The following is a 15,904-nucleotide window of genomic DNA, read 5'->3' on the forward strand; positions in this document are numbered from 1 at the left end:
GATTTAGTGTTAGCTACTAAAAGGAAGTTGTGTAGGCAGAGCTTTGGACAAGATGACTCGATGGGAACATACATATATTATAAATGGAAACTTCTCAGACATTTGTGTTTAGTACTGTCTAATGTTGAAAGAGGCACATTCAAGAAGCCAAGACAAGACAAGTAGTCCCACCCATTCTGACCAAAGCTGGTCCTATGTTTAGGTACATTGAGTTAGCAGATGAATTAAATTGATTTATAATTATTTTGTTAGAATGATTATTGTCAGGAATAGGAAAAAAATATTTGTGGTACTCTCTTCATTGTTAAAATAATTTGACTGGTCAACAAGAGTAGGCCAAGAAGTACCATTTACTTTGTCTCAGGAGTGGAGGGAACTTGTAGGCTGGTCTCCCTGTGCCCTTTCTGTATCTTTTGCCTTGATCTATGTTATTATTTCATCCTTGAAATATGTGAAATACTTTCTATTTAGGCATGCATTAATGTACAGATGCTAAAGCAATAGACAAACATATTTCTAATAGAGCTTCCAGATGCTTAAATTAGGGCAGAATATGTATTTTTTTTATCTCATTCTTTTCTGTCTTAAAAATGGAGGTTAAAGAAGACAAACAAGGAATTCCAAGTTCTTGTGTTTATATTTTAATGTGAAGGAAGGAAAAGTGTAGGAGAGAGAACTGCTGAAGAATTGAAGAGCATAAATACTTTAGCCACTAAGCCCTCTTTCTATCCTCCCATGAGCCCCCCTTCCCAATTTAAATGGACTGCTTACTCCAGTATTTCTCAACCTTGGGAGATTTTAAGATATATGGCCTTCCATACCAGAATTTCTCAGCCAGCCTGGCTGGTTGGGGAATTCTGGGAGTTGAAGTTGAAATCCACAAACCTTCAAATTGCTAAGTGAGAAACACTGGCCTTGACTGAAGTGGGGGCACACAAAGCCCAATACACATACATACATACCACTTTATACGAGCCCAAATTATATTTGCTAGTATAATACTACAAGAGGAAAATGGATTGCATATGAGTGCAGAATTGTAATAATTTATTACTAATCCACTTAATTGTCTATTGGAAAACTGAAAGTTGTGGCATGTTTGTAGATTACCATGTTTATAGAAGGGATTAGATTTAATGGCTGGATTCACACATTGCATAATAGTGGCCTGGTACATACCGGTATTTAACACAGAATTATAGGCATGACCTATAAACCCCTGTAGTAGAATTCAACATCAGGCTAAGACAAAACCAAACCAAGTTATGGTTTGCTATGATCTGTGAACCCATAATGTGCAGAAAACACATTGTTGCATTGCATACTATTTCTAGGGCTTATTAAAACTTGATACAATAATTTTCATTTTTTAAAAAATGTACCCCCATGATTCAGACTTGCTAAAATCTCTTAGCAAATGCATTTCTCTTAGTAGTATAAAAAATAAAGGTTCCCCTCGCACATATGTGCTAGTCGTTCCCGACTCTAGGGGGCGGTGCTCATCTCCATTTCAAAGCCGAAGAGCCAGCGCTGTCCGAAGACGTCTCCTGGTCATGTGACTGGCATGACTAAACGCCAAAGGCACACGGAACACTGTTACCTTCCCACCAAAGGTGGTCCTTATTTTTCTACTTGCATTTATGTGCTTTCGAACTGCTAGGTTGGCAGAAGCTGGGACAAGTAATGGGAGCTCACCCCGTTATGTGGCACTAGGGATTTGAACTGTTGAACTGCCGACCTTTCGATTGACAAGCTCAGCGTCTTAGCTGCTGAGCCACCGCATCCCTTGTCTTAGTAGTATAGTAATAGACAATTAAGTGGATTTCTCTTAGTAGCACAATGCCTTTTTCTGCTTGGCCCATCTTTAGTGTGACCTGGCATGCCTCATCCTCTCCAGCAGCTATTCACATAGCTACTCACATAGTCCTACATTGCCATTTCATCTTGGGTTCCAGGCAGCTATGTTCTGTGCTGTGGTTAGCAGTTGGCACTTTTAAAAAAATAATCTTGTAATTGATCCAACTATGACCTGTTAAATCCATGACTGCCATCAATTCTAGAAACTCATGCTCCATTCATTCCTGGCACCCTTTTGGTTCCTGTTCAGGCTGGAGGAAGCATGGTTCCATAGTCCCATAGAAATAACTGGGAACAACGCAGGAAACTATCAGCTTAAAACTGCAATATAGAATTGCCCTACATAGCATCATTCAGCAGACTTGGACAATTTGCTTGAGCCCTACCACTCTGGCAGAGCTCAGCAGTACAGTATCACTTGTCCTGGCATTGACTGGCTGTGTTTGGGGGCTGCTTTTTAAACTTCACATAATATCCTGAACACATATTACATTAACATAACCTGCCTTCCATCGAGGACCTGTATGCTGCAAAGAGGGCTGTGAAAATATTTACAGACCCCTCGCATCCTGGACACAAACTGTTTCAACTCCTACCCTCAAAACAACGCTATAGAGCACTGCACACCAGAACAACTAGACACAAGAACAGTTTTTTCCCCGAACGCCATCACTCTGCTGAACAAATAATTCCCTCAACACTGTCAAACTAGTTACTAAGTCTGCATTACTATTAATCTTTTCATTGTTCCTATCACCCATCTCCTCCCACTTATGACTGTATGACTGTAACCTGGTTGCTGGTATCCTTAAGATTTATATTGACTGTTTCCCTATGACTATCATTAAGTGTTGTACCTTGTGATTCTTGATGAATGTATCTTTTCTTTTATGTACACTGAGAGCGTATGCACCAAGACAAATTCCTTGTGTGTTCAATCACACTTGGCCAATAAAAAATTCTATTCTGTTCTATTCTATTCTATTCTATTCTATTCTATTCTATTCTATTCTATTCTATTCTATTCTATTCTATTCTATTCTATTCTATTCTATTCTATTCTATTCTATTCTATGAATTAGAATGGCATATTTAAGCCACCTATTGTGAAGCAAGGCATGTGATTGCCTATTAGCTTTGAAAAGGCCACAAAAGAGACATTATTACTAATTGACACTTGCCATTGGCCTGATATAAGTAATCTTGAGTCAATGGGCAATCTGGTGATCCAGGGCAGTAGGCAGCGTCTGTCCATCAATCCATCCCTTCCTTTCTTCCTTCCATCCATCCATCCATCCATCCATCCATCCATCCACTGATCCACCCAACCATCTATTCATCCTGGCAGAAAGGTATCAATGATAAGAGTAAAAAGATCAGCAGCAAATCTGTGTAACAGGTTTTAGTATTCCTTAATTCACTGCTATGCAATTTCCCAGAAAGAATTGGGATCTAGTTTCTGGATTACTGTAACTGAGGTGAATAGAGAAGAACTCAAATCACCTTTATCACCTTGATGTTTCGTGATAAGAATGGACTTCAGTCTTCATAATTTCAGCAGGAAAGCCCGCACACGAAAAGGGCATCTTAGACATGCAAGATCAGAAGAAGGGCAAAGCTTAGGCTGATTGCATCTGTGAAGGAGGATGCTTCCTTTCAGAAGCGAAAGTTTGTTCTAAAGAATGCTTTAGCATCTCATTGCCTCCTCGTTTTCCAACAGTCTGAATCACCGAATAAATTTTTTTGAATCAAATATGTGTGGACCCCAATCCATTCTTTCAAGGGAGAGTTTTTCTTGAACAACAGCAGGGAAAGGTAGCTGCTCTCAGAAACTGTGTATTTAAGAAAGAAAAGAAAAGAAAAGACAGAAAGAAAGAAAGAAAGAAAGAAAGAAAGAAAGAAAGAAGAGGGAGGAAGGAAAAGTTTGAGGGAAGAAGAGTGTAGCTTCTCCTGATTCGATTGTTTACCATCAGTCATGCGATTCCTTGCCAGGGACTGGATGATTATTAGGCTGAAGAAGCTGAAAGGGGGCAGGAAAAGAACTGGAGGCAGCATTCTTCCTATTTAAAGCTGCATCACTTGAGGGGGGAAAAGTGTTTGCAGGCTGCGCAAGAGCCAGAGCTGCTTAAAAAGAAAAGGCAAGCAAGAGAGGAGCTTGCAGACTTTCCGTGTGTCCTGTGGGAGTGCTAAAAGAAAAGAGCTGGCTTTATGATGTCCATATGATCTTCTTTTGTACACTTTTTGTTTTGCACTTTTCCTCCAAGGAGGATATACATGTCTAATATTTAGACATGATGGCCATCTGGACCCAAAGAAGAACGTTTGTCATTCTTATTGCTTTTCTAGGACATTTGGGGACGATACGAACACAAGAAGAGGACGAGTTTGAAGGGGGTGAGTTTCTCTTTAGAATGCCGAATGTCATTTTTGTGCTTTGAAGCTTTGAAATAAAAGTCAGCTTGGAAGTGCAGGATGCCCTCTATATATTTGTGTGGGTGTACTGTGAACTAGGGGATTGAGAGGAAGCTGAAAAGTCAGCTAATGGGAAATGGATTTTAAAAGCTAAAGATTTTTTTTTGCCTCCTGCCATCTGCACGGTGGACAAGGAAGAGAGGAAGAACAATGGGGGAAAAAAAAATTCACCGAGCTCTTAGGGATAAATGCAGTTGTCTCGCTTTATTTCTGTGTATGTCGTTTTGAAAAAGAAGTCTTATTACTGTTTGTAATAAGTTTGCAGTTGTGATGAAACAGAAATGCAGCCCTTGGAGACAAGCCTAAACTTTCTGAACAGAGGGAGAGGGAGAGGGAGAGAAGTAAACACAAGGAATTGGAAGGGTGGAGTCCTTTTGCACTGCCTAAGCTACATCTGTTTTATTCAATTCTTTGTTAGCGAGAATTGCACAGAACTTCTTTCTTTTTTGGTTCCCTTTTCTCCCCGCTGCTTCTCTGACTTTCTCTCTGCATTTCTTTGCTTCTTGGAGTTAACCATTCCCCCCTTTTCCTAAGAGACTCGTCTTGATGAAATCCAGACTTTGTGACACACTGTTCTCTCACCCTTCTGGCTGGGCTATCAGCACCCTGCATTTTGCTCCCTGGTGCTTGAGGACAGGAAGTCTAGTCAGGAAGCATAGTATTTGTCTTCGTGGCATGGCGATGGATTCCATTTAGCCAGCATGTTGGCTTCCAGTTCATATCGGTTCAAGGTTAATGTTGGGAGGATTCCTAACTGGCTTTCTGTGACACCCACTTGGATTCAGCTGTTCCGAATTTGTTCTGGTTAGATTAGAAACTCAAGGGGAACTGTGAAAAGGATGAGGATTTTATTTGGTTTATCTGCATTTGCTAAAACGCTACACTGATTTGTAAGAAATTGGAATGGTGGATGAAGTTTGTTTGTGTGTGTGTGTGTGTGCGTGTAAGTGTGCATATGTGAATGTGTATCTGCAGATTGTTGGACAGTATTACTAAAATGGCTTGGATATTTTTGGGCAGGAGAGCTTGCATACCCAACGTTTTGGATTGGCAATCAAATATGAACAAGGTCAAAACTTTTTTCCACCCTGCTGGAAGTCCAATAGAGATAAGGATGTTACTGTGCTGTACACTGTAGAAGGAGACCTCTAGAGGGTGCCCTTTATGTAATCAAAACAGGCTCTAAGATAATGTCAGATTTGCATGGGACATACTTCAGAGAGATAGATTCGCAATGGAAAGACAAGGCCACTACCCAAATTCACAGCCCAGTCCTATGCAGCCTTCCCTTGGAAATGTGTGCCATGGAATAAATGGGGTTTGCAGGGCAATCCTTAGGAATTCCATTGATTTAATAGGGCTTATTTCTGAGCAAGTGTGAATCAAATCAGCCAGTCCTTCCTCGCTGTTAAAAGACAGACAAACATGACAGTGGAACTTTAAGCATAAGATTTTTAACTGCCAAAGAAATTAAAAAGCATGCCCTGAACAAGCTGTTTAAGTGGGGTTAGGTTAGTACACGCCATTTGTTTTGTTTATGTGCAGCCTGGGGGTACGCCAGTGATCTTGTGTTGGGCAACACATTTTCCACTATATGTCATATGCAAGGGAGATTTTCATTAAACAGTCAGGAGGCCAAAATATGAACTATTTGTTCTAGGACTGAAACGTTTAAATGTTGTCTCGTGCAATAATGCGATTAAGCCCTTGCATTTTTTGAGGGCTGCCAGCCTTCTAAAATCAGAACCTAACTCAGCCCAGCTGTAATCTTGTTTTCTGTGGAAGGTTACCAGCTTGTTTCATGGTAAGGATTATCTGATGTCATGATCTCTTATTCAGAAACAACGTGTCTTCGTAAGTCCAAATAATACTGTACATTGTATTTCATCTAGGATTACTCCTAGGCCATAGAATGCAAAAGCTACTGAAAACCCAGCTCACAAAATCCATCAGCTATTCCCATAGCTGCTCTACAAACTGGATGGCAATCTAGAGATAGGGTGCTGTCTATGATCCATCATTCAATGCCTGCTCAGGGAGAGAAAAAGAGGCTTGGAATCCCTTATTCTCCCAAGATCTGAGGTCCTCATTTTCAGCCAGGTGGACATTATCACCCTTCAGTTATTGCTCTTAGGCTTATGACTCACTACTTGCATACATTTAGTGAACTTGTGAATCTCCATAAATTATTGAACTTGAAGTATCACTAGTCCAGCCAATGTAGTTAGTGTTGAGAGATGCTGGTTTAGCAACATCTTAAAGACCACTGGTTTTAACCCCTATCCTAAATGCTCTGTTCAGAATTCTCTGAATCACCAGTAGTGTGGGAATGGTTGGCCAGTAATGCTTTTCCTTGATTGTAATTTTCAAAGTGTGGCTGGAGGCCTTTCCCCCTTTTTAAAGTGAACCTCTAATCTTTTTTTTAGATTAGTAGAAGTAATTGAATCTCACCTAACCATCCTCTCCTTCCTCCTGTTTTACCTATCGTTTACAGTGCTTCAGATTATTATTCTTTCTTCCTAGTTTTGAAAGTTTTGGCCCCCTGCTTCCTTGTAAAAAGCTGAATCCAAAGCTGTGGGAGTTACCCTCAGTGGAAAATATTTGACTTATTTTATGAACTGTTAAAGCAAATATTGACCAATCTTCTGGACAGATATGGAATGTTATATTTCATTGATGTTATGAACAAAACTTTAACTTTGCATTCATTCAAAATCTGATGGATGTGGTAAAAGAAATGAAATTAGTATTTATTTATTTATTTATTTTATATGCCAGTTTTCTGCATATCAAGGGACCTCTGATATAGAATCAGTAAAACAAGGCAGCCATCAAAATTAAGGGGAATGAGAAGATTAACTAGGCATCCCTAAATTCTCTGCAGATGCAAAAGGAATGGTGCCTTATAAACAGAGATGGGTTATGTTGTGGCTCCAAGTACCATATGGGGCTAAGGAGTATTTTAGGATGTGATTTGGCTATTCAATTATTCTGTACATAATTTCCTACATTGGTCTGAGTCATACTTTTTTTAACCATGATTTATTAATTCAGCCAAAATGACAGTGTTTGCAGCAAACACTAGTCAACAAACTATGGCACATAAGCCAGAATAGTTGTGGTTACAGAACATTTTAAGAGTGATTAATGAACCCAGTCAATAGATAAACTGACCATGACATTTATAATATATAAAAATGAAAAGTCAGCTAATTGTACTCCCCAGAGTGTACTTCATACTGGTTTTTTTCTTGTGTGGAAAAAGAACAAACGTAAAAATGTATTGTGCTTTATTTTCCTCAAGGAAAACTGGGACTTATATATGTTCACAATGGCAGCTTTTCAAGGGGTAAACCTAAATCCTTGTTGGTACCAGTGTTTTTAATAGGACATGCAGCTAGACTCTTAGCCTAGGACCATGATGGTGAAACTATGGCATGTGTGCCCGAAGTGGCATGCGGAGCCATGTCGCCTGGTCGCCTGTTCCTCTTCCGGGTTTCTGGCGAGCATGCGCGCATGACAATCAGCTGGCCTTTTTGCATGTGGCAGTGCCAGAAACTAGAAGAGGTGGTTTTCTGTTTTCCTGCATGAGCATGCGCGCTGGCCAGCTGATGTGCGCCAGAAACCCAGAAGAGTAGCTGGCTGAAATTGGAAATTCAGTAGCTGAAACCGGAAGTTGATTTTCGGGCGTGCCACACGTGGTGCCAAAAAGGTTCACCATCACTGGCCTAGGACAATAGAGGAACTGAAGAACATTGTTGATACTTCTTGCAGAAACTTGTTGCGGGATCAACCCAGGTTCCTCTAGCCGAGGGGTGTCAAACTCGTGTCGCCATGATGTCATCATGTGACATATCATGACTTCCCCCCTTTTGCTAAACCAGGCATGGGTGTGGCCAGCATGTAATGTACCTGGCCCATGAGCCACGAGTTTGACACCCCTGCTCTAGCCATTTTGAAAAAAAGTCTAAAGATACACAATCTGGAGATGTCTTCATTTTAGGATTTTTATATCTTTCTTTGGAGTGCCAGTTTGGTGTAATGATTAAGGTATCAGGCTATAAACCAGGAGAGGAATTCTAGGCCTTCCTTAGTCAAGAAAGCCAGTTAGGTGACCTTGGCCCAGTCTCTCTCTCTCAGCCCTAGGAAGGAGGCAATGACGAACCATTTCTGAAAAACCTTGCCAAGAAAACTGCAAGGACTTGTCTAGGCAGTTCTCAAGAATCTGACACAATTACATGGAAGGAATTTTTTTTTTCCTTTAGCCATGGCAGAGTCACTCCTGCATCCTTCCAATGTGATGAATTCCTTGTGTCTGACTATATTGCCTGGTACAGTTAAGAGTGTAAAATATAAAGGCTGCCCTTCCCTGCTTGAGCCTATGAAGATATGCTTGTCATTATGTGATCAACAAGAGAAATAAAATTAGATGTCAGTAATATGAGTTTGAGGGATGCGGTGGCTCAGTGGCTAAGATGCTGAGCTTGTTGATTGAAAGGTCAGCAGTTCAGCGGTTCGAAACCCTAGTGCCGCGTAATGGGGTGACCTCCCGTTACTTGCCCCAGCTTCTGCCAACCTAGCAGTTTGTAAGCACGTAAAAAATGCAAGTAGAAAAACCTTTGGTAGGAAGGTAACAGCGTTCCGTGCACCTTTGGTGTTTAGTCATGCCTGCCACATAACCACGGAGACGTCTTTGGACAGCACTGGCTCTTCGGCTTTGAAATGGAGATGAGCACCACCCCCTAGAGTCAGGAATGACTAGCACATATGTGCGAGGGGAACCTTTACCTTTACCTTTAATATGAGTTTGCTGCAAAATCCTGTCTGTATGTTTACTCAGAACAAGAGCCACCTTGATCAATGGGCTAACCTTCCACTTGGACCATTATTACTAACTAATATACATTATTACCTACTATGTGAAGAAGCAATTATTTATACAACTCTAGTAGCAGAAACTAGAACCAGAGGCAATTTCCACAACTATTTGGCATTTCTCTACTTTACACTGTGAGGACCAGACATGTTACTCATAATTCTGCAAACTTAATCCTTTTTTCTCAGTTTTTTAAAGTAGAGGGAATAGAAGAGAGGGAGAAATATGCCAATAAAGCTCGTGTGTATTCAAGCCTGAAACTAGGTTCCCTGCTTATATCATATTTCTATTCCATATGATGATTGGTTTTGGGTAAATGAGTAACAATTGCTTTCCAGACTTTAAGCACAATAATAGTTGGTCACTGAATATTTCAACTTAAAAAAATGCTAGCAACAGTGTGACATTTGCTTTCAAAATAGCAACTGCATAATGGCAGCCCTATAGGGAATATGTAGCTAAAATGGGAGCCAAGGAATAATATAGATTTCTTCATGCTGATTTACTGTGGAAAAAAACATTTTTTCTTCTGATGATGAAGTAAAATGGCTTAGGGCCAGGGTACTTACGGGACCGCCTTCTGCCACCAATAGCCTCCCACCGGCCAGTTCGCTCCCACAGAGAGGGCCTCCTCAGGGTGCCGTCGGCTAGACAATGCCGGCTGGCGACCCCCAGGAGGAGAGCCTTCTCTGTGGTGGCACCTACCCTTTGGAACAATCTACCCCCAGAGATACGAGTGATCTCCGACCTCCGGACTTTTCGTCGGGCCCTAAAAACTCATCTCTTTCAGTTAGCTGGTCTCTCTTGATTTTATGATTTTATGGTTGATTTTAAATTGATAAATTTTAAACTATGGGCCAAATTTAATTATTTTAAATCTATTTTAAATCGTTCTTTATGTATAAATGTTTTATTTTGGCTGTTCACCGCCCTGAGTCCGAAAGGAGAAGGGCGGTATAGAAATTTGAATAATAAATAAATTTGAATAATAAATAAAAACTCAATTTATTATACAATAAATAGTTTTAACAAGAATGGAAGAAAGGTAAAGATTACCTGGCAGTCAAAGTTATGCCAGTGATAATAAGCCCCATATTACTGAAAAATGCAGCCTTATTTAAAGGAATACAATAAATTACAATGAGATGCCAAGGATAGATCAAGGAAAGGCATGCCAAAAATGCCTGTAGGATATGCTATAATGAATACATGTAGAGCAAAGGAAACCCAGATGGTTCCAGTCAAGCAGATAGCGCATGTTCCATATGAATGCCAAGGAATCCATTCAAAATTATTTCCTTACTTTTCATAAACAAATGTGAGCATGGTTGTATCTCCTTAGCTGCTATGCCATGAAAGCTTTCATTTCACTGCAAACCTGACAGATTGAATTTGGGAGTTCAAAAGGATCATGCAAGCTGCATTATCAGTCTGCAAGGGATCCCAAGGACCATTTCTTGATCCAATAAGCTCTGTCAAGCTTTGAGTTAGAGCACAAGCCTTCAGCATGTACTCCTTAGAACACCTTAAAAAGTTATCTGGAGATAAGACAATTATCAAGTGCATGGGGAAACATGTCTGTTCTGACCTGGATCACTGCTAAATTTGGGTAGCATTGGTCCAGGATATTATTCAAAGGTCAGACATTGTGCTCAGCCCCTGAAAAGTTACACACTGTCATTTTAGAGATTGTGCAAGCTGAATTTAGCAAGGGGACCCTCCTTGCAATACTGTATGGGGAGATAGGCATTTTTCCATTTCTGGCAAATCTAAAGAGTGGAATGAGAATCCCTGTATCAGAGTTTGGATAAACAAACATTCTATATAAATACCTTTTTAAAAACATTTTCCAGCCCAATGGAATGTTGGAAATAAATTATGGAAAAGAATTTTGATCTTTTGTCTGATTATTGATCCACAGCAAGATAACTCTCTCAGAACAAAAGGGGACCAAGTTTGGTATGGAGAGAGAAGCTGGCAAAATAAAGTTCAATTTTAAAAATGGACTGGATCAGCTGAGGACTGAGGAGAAAACATTTCCTCAGTGCATCCATATGGAGAGCAGTTGGGCAATGGCTAGAGATGCTGGTGAAAGCCTTCACCTTTCTCCTTTTTGGTCCCTTTGGGGCACCAGGACTCCTAACAAAGCTTTTTTAAGGAGGTGGAAAGAATTCGCAAAGTCATGCTTTGCATGTTTTCCTACTTTGTTTATAAATATCCAACATGCACAGATGAAACCTGCATGCCCCTAAATCCCATATTTTTAATGGGAGAGGACCTTTGTAGGATTCTCCCCTCACGATTAATTGAATTGAGCTCCACAGGGTTTAGAGACTGTATTTTTCTAATGCACAATTCTGTTTCTTTGGGATTTCCATAGTCCTAAAATTGTTAAATTTCAAAAGTACTATGTTTGGGAATATTTGCTGTTAGGTACCTTTTTCATTAGATTGTTGCTTTTTCATTTTTTAATAATGTTTTCCATATTTTTCCCTCTATGGCTTAATAAATCTGCCGAAAAGCAACTAGTTGGCTATCTCCTTACCTGAAAAAAATAATCTCCGTCCCCTGATTTGAAGCTCAGCTTATTTCCAGCTGAGCTAACTGAGCCCAGGGGGTTAAATGGTTTAGCCATAATTGAGATTAGACATTTTAGCACTGCTCTTTTGCTCTCTTGACTCTGAATGATTTAGACCACACAAGATCTGCTGCTTTTCATATAATATATAATGGCCTCTTTCTTGAAAAGAAGGGAAGCTTCTGGATGAAACTAAAACAAATGACAATATGTCAGTTCTTCTGCATTTTGCATCCTAAAAGAAGCACAGCAGAATTGAACTACAAGGGTTGTTTTAAATCCTTGGTTGGATGGTTTAAGAGCTGCATCTGGAGATGTGCTGTTGAGTGGAAAAAATCTGGCAACGTTCTGTACCTAAAAGTCCCAGAAAAAGCTGTGCTAGTAGACATTGCATGACGCTGCGCAAGGCTGCATCCAAGAGACTGTGTAGCGCCTTGCATAAATGGAAGTACATCTTTGGATTTCAGTTTTTATTTTGGTGAAAAGATTGTGAACTCAGTAAAAAAGAGAGAGGTAATGCTGAGCTACATTTTTTTGGTTTATTTACCTCATTTGTAAAGGCAGTTGGGGGTGGGGCTAGCAAGAAAATGGAGTAACAAGAAATGGGAATCCAGGAATTCCTTCCAGGAGGGAAGGAAGAGGGGAAAAAGAAGACGGGAGGAAAGAGAATCTTTTTTTGCTGGCAAGTTGGGGATTTTTTCCCCTTTAAAACCAAAGCTTGTATGCTTGCATGGGTCTCTCCCTTCTTCCCCATTCTTCTTAAAGAACACAGGCACTTGACTTACAACTACAACTGAGCTTGGAAATTTGATAATTAGTCACTGCGGCTGTTAAGGAGACATGCATGTGACCACCTCACTCAAAGATCGCAAACCGAGTTCTCCCTTTGCAATTATTAAGCTACCGTGCAGGGGTACCTCGGGGTGAGAGAGGCCTTGGGAGGCCATGTGCCCATTGACATGCGGAAATGTGCTGTGGATCGGGAGGCATCGGCTGGCTAGGCCTATCAGCACGCAGATCCTCTACCCACACCATCACGCCCAGTTCTATTGCTTTGCTCCACCCTGCATGTAGGCTCTATTCTCATGATGTTTCGGAAGGCTCCTTCTATGAACCATACAAAGTGGAGAAGGGGCCTTCTGAGCCATTATGGCAACAATGGCATTCACTAGTGTTTTCTCCTCTGGAAAGGAAAACACCGGAGAAGCTGGCATTCTGAACTTCAACATTTCAGAACATTGAAGGCCAGAGCCTTTAGCGTTTTCTCATCCAGAATTCATTTCTTTCACTAGTATTTTTCAGGTCTCCGAAGGAAAAAACACTTGCAGAGCTGGCATTCTGAAAGGCTGGAAGAATTCAGAAACCAGGAGGGAATTTTGCAACAGCAGTCATCTGATCACAGGGCATTTGGCAACTGATAGCAAGTGCGGGCAGATTGCCAAGTGCCTGAAATGCGGTCATGTGACCAGGGGGAGGGCAGCACAATATTGTTAAACAACGGTCTTAGGTTGAGGACTAGTATTCAATTCAGTGGAAGACACCATTTACCGTCGAGAGCAAGAAAACACTTATTTTTTTAAAAAAAAAAACAGGAAAAAAGGAAATGAGAAAAGAACAATGCAAAACTATATCTCTTTCTTTCCTCTGGGTTTTTGAAGGATACTTTGATTCCTTAGAAAAGAAGTGAAAAACAATGCAACTTTTATAGGAACTAAAGCATCTCAGAACCTTTGACACAGGATTTGGCCAGCCTTTAGCAAAAGTTTTTTTCGTTTGTGGAAGATCATCTCTTTATCCAACTGTGAGGACAACAAAAAATTGCAGTAGTCCTCCCCAGACCACTTCCTGAAGTGTTAGAACTATATTTCCCAGGATTCTCAGCCAGCATTGCTGTTGGTCATGGTGACTGGGAATCTTGAAAGTTATAGTCCCAGGACACATGGAATTTTCCTGGCTGGAAAAAGCTACAGAAGAAAAACAAAACTTAAAAGAGTTTACTTTCAGTGCAGTCACTGTTCTATTATTATTAAAGAAAATAAAATTTTAAAAAATCCTTTCATAGTTTGTTTTTGCAGTTTTGGAGGTGCAATAATTTACGGGAGTGTGTAAAGACATAATGTCTATAAAACATTACACAACTACTCAAATGCCTAATAGAAATCTGTTTTTTTAAAAAAATGTCATAAAATAGCTAAAAGATGGGATTAGGTAGCCTTTTATTTAAAAAAAATTAGAAGCATTTATACCCTATTTTATTTGACTTTTACAACCATAATGATTTTGTAATGGATGGCTAAGCCAATAAGATAGAAGTCTGGAAGCCTCTAATCTCCTGTCCCAGGGCCTCTGAATCCTTCCCCTGCTCTGAGGTAAAAGCTGGATAGTTTTTGCTTCCACCATCTATCTTCCTAATCAAAATAGCTCTACTCTAAGAATCTGTTCTGGCTCCCCAGATATTATTTTTAAATATCGTCTTCATCACCATCACCACCACTCCTCCACTTCCAATATTATTGTCCTATCCTGTGATTTATTATATGAATAATATAATAAGCGATTCACTTTTCTTGGACTTCCATTTCTTGGCAATTCCATCTCCACCATCTCTGGTGGAGAGCGCAGTGGAATGAGTGGATGAACTTGGGGGATGAGGGAAAGAGATACTGCGTAGAGCAGGGGGTCTCCAACCTTGGCAACTTTAAGACTTGTGGACTTCAACTCCTAGAATTCCTCAGCCAGCAGCTGGCTGAGGAATTCTGGAAGTTGAAGTCCACAAGTCTTAAAGTTGCCAAGGTTGGAGACCCCTGGCATAGAGAATGATCAGACGAGAGGAAAGAGTCCACCATCACTTAATGGTAAGAAAAAGAAACTTGGGAAGGATGTGTCCTAATATCAGGTTGGTAAATGGGGGTGGCAGGAAGTTTGTGCCTTCAGACTTGCAAGATTTTGTTCATGTAGCCTTACAATAAAATAGAATAAACTCACCCAGTCCTGTTTCTTGTCTGGTTTACCTAGGTGGACTGACAAAGGGAGATGTTAATCATCTGCTTTCATCACTTCAGTTCACTGATTCTAATTATAATTTTAGAATGATCAAGGTTTTAACACCCCGGCAGTGTCAGATGCTGAGGTGATATGATTCTGAACATGATTGGAGAGTCATATCTTACCCAAGAGAATATGGATTGAGGTCTGAATCTTTGTACAAGCAGTCTACCTTCACAAGTTCCCACTGAATGTGAATAGTATTAAAAGTTTTCAGTTAATTAAAAGCTGCAAGATTGCATAGTCAGGTGATCATGATAAAAATAGGAAGGATGGAGGTCTGTAAAGTAATTAAAAATAAATAAATAAAAAGAATGCAGCCATTTACTAACAAACGCAGAACCCTGATCTGTATATACTTTTTTTTAGGTCACTTTGGGGTTAGCATATTCTTAACTAACAGACCAAATTTAATGCTGCAAAACCATGACTATTGTAATAGTTGAAGCATTGTGGAAGTTCATCATTGAAATCTCTGACCTCAGGGACAACCAATGGCATAACTGAAATCTTGTTTAAGGCAAAATAATGCCATCCGGCACTAGAAAAATTGGGAAGGGAGAAATAGAAAAAAGCAAATTCTGTCTAAGCAGAAGGAGGTGGGTTAAAAGAGTGAAATTGGGTGAACAGTATCCTAGTCATAGGATCTTAGTTATGTTAATTATTTACAATATGAATTTGATTATACAACTGAATTAGCATTTAATAAACAAATAGTTCCCTCAACCCTGTCAAACTATTCACTAAGGCTGATTACTATTACTATTAGTCTTCTCACTGTTCCTGTCACCTATCTCCTCCCACTATGACTCTATGACTGTAACTTTGTTGCTTGTATCCTTACAAATTATATTGATATTGATTGTTTCCTGATTGCTTATTTGTACCCTTTGACTATCATTAAGTGTTGTACTTTATGATTGTTGATGAATGTATCTTGTCCTTTTATGTACACTGAGAGCATATGCACCAAAGACAAATTCCTTGTGTGTCCAATCATACTTGGCCAATAAAAAATTCTATTCTATTCTATTCTATTCTATTCTATTCTATTCTATTCTATTCTATTCTATTCT

The 15,904-nt window shown here is 39.9% G+C and overlaps 1 protein-coding gene across 3 annotated transcripts in view; it reads left to right on the forward strand.

Annotated features, from left to right (window-relative positions):
• The first annotated feature begins 3,898 nt into the window (after positions 1–3,898).
• Positions 3,899–15,904, forward strand: part of COL5A2 (collagen type V alpha 2 chain) — a 181,874-nt gene continuing 169,868 nt past the window's right edge. For all 3 annotated transcript variants that reach the window (XM_070938023.1, XM_070938874.1, XM_070939503.1), the window contains exon 1: positions 3,899–4,251. In XM_070938023.1, coding sequence (XP_070794124.1) covers positions 4,149–4,251 — 103 coding nt within the window. In that variant the 5' untranslated portion in view covers positions 3,899–4,148. The remainder of the gene's footprint in view (positions 4,252–15,904) is intronic.

This window comes from Pituophis catenifer, unplaced genomic scaffold (assembly GCF_029215685.1).
Source record: "Pituophis catenifer annectens isolate HBS135680 unplaced genomic scaffold, rPitCat1.0.hap2 SCAF_1, whole genome shotgun sequence".
Lineage (NCBI taxonomy): Eukaryota > Metazoa > Chordata > Lepidosauria > Squamata > Colubridae > Pituophis > Pituophis catenifer.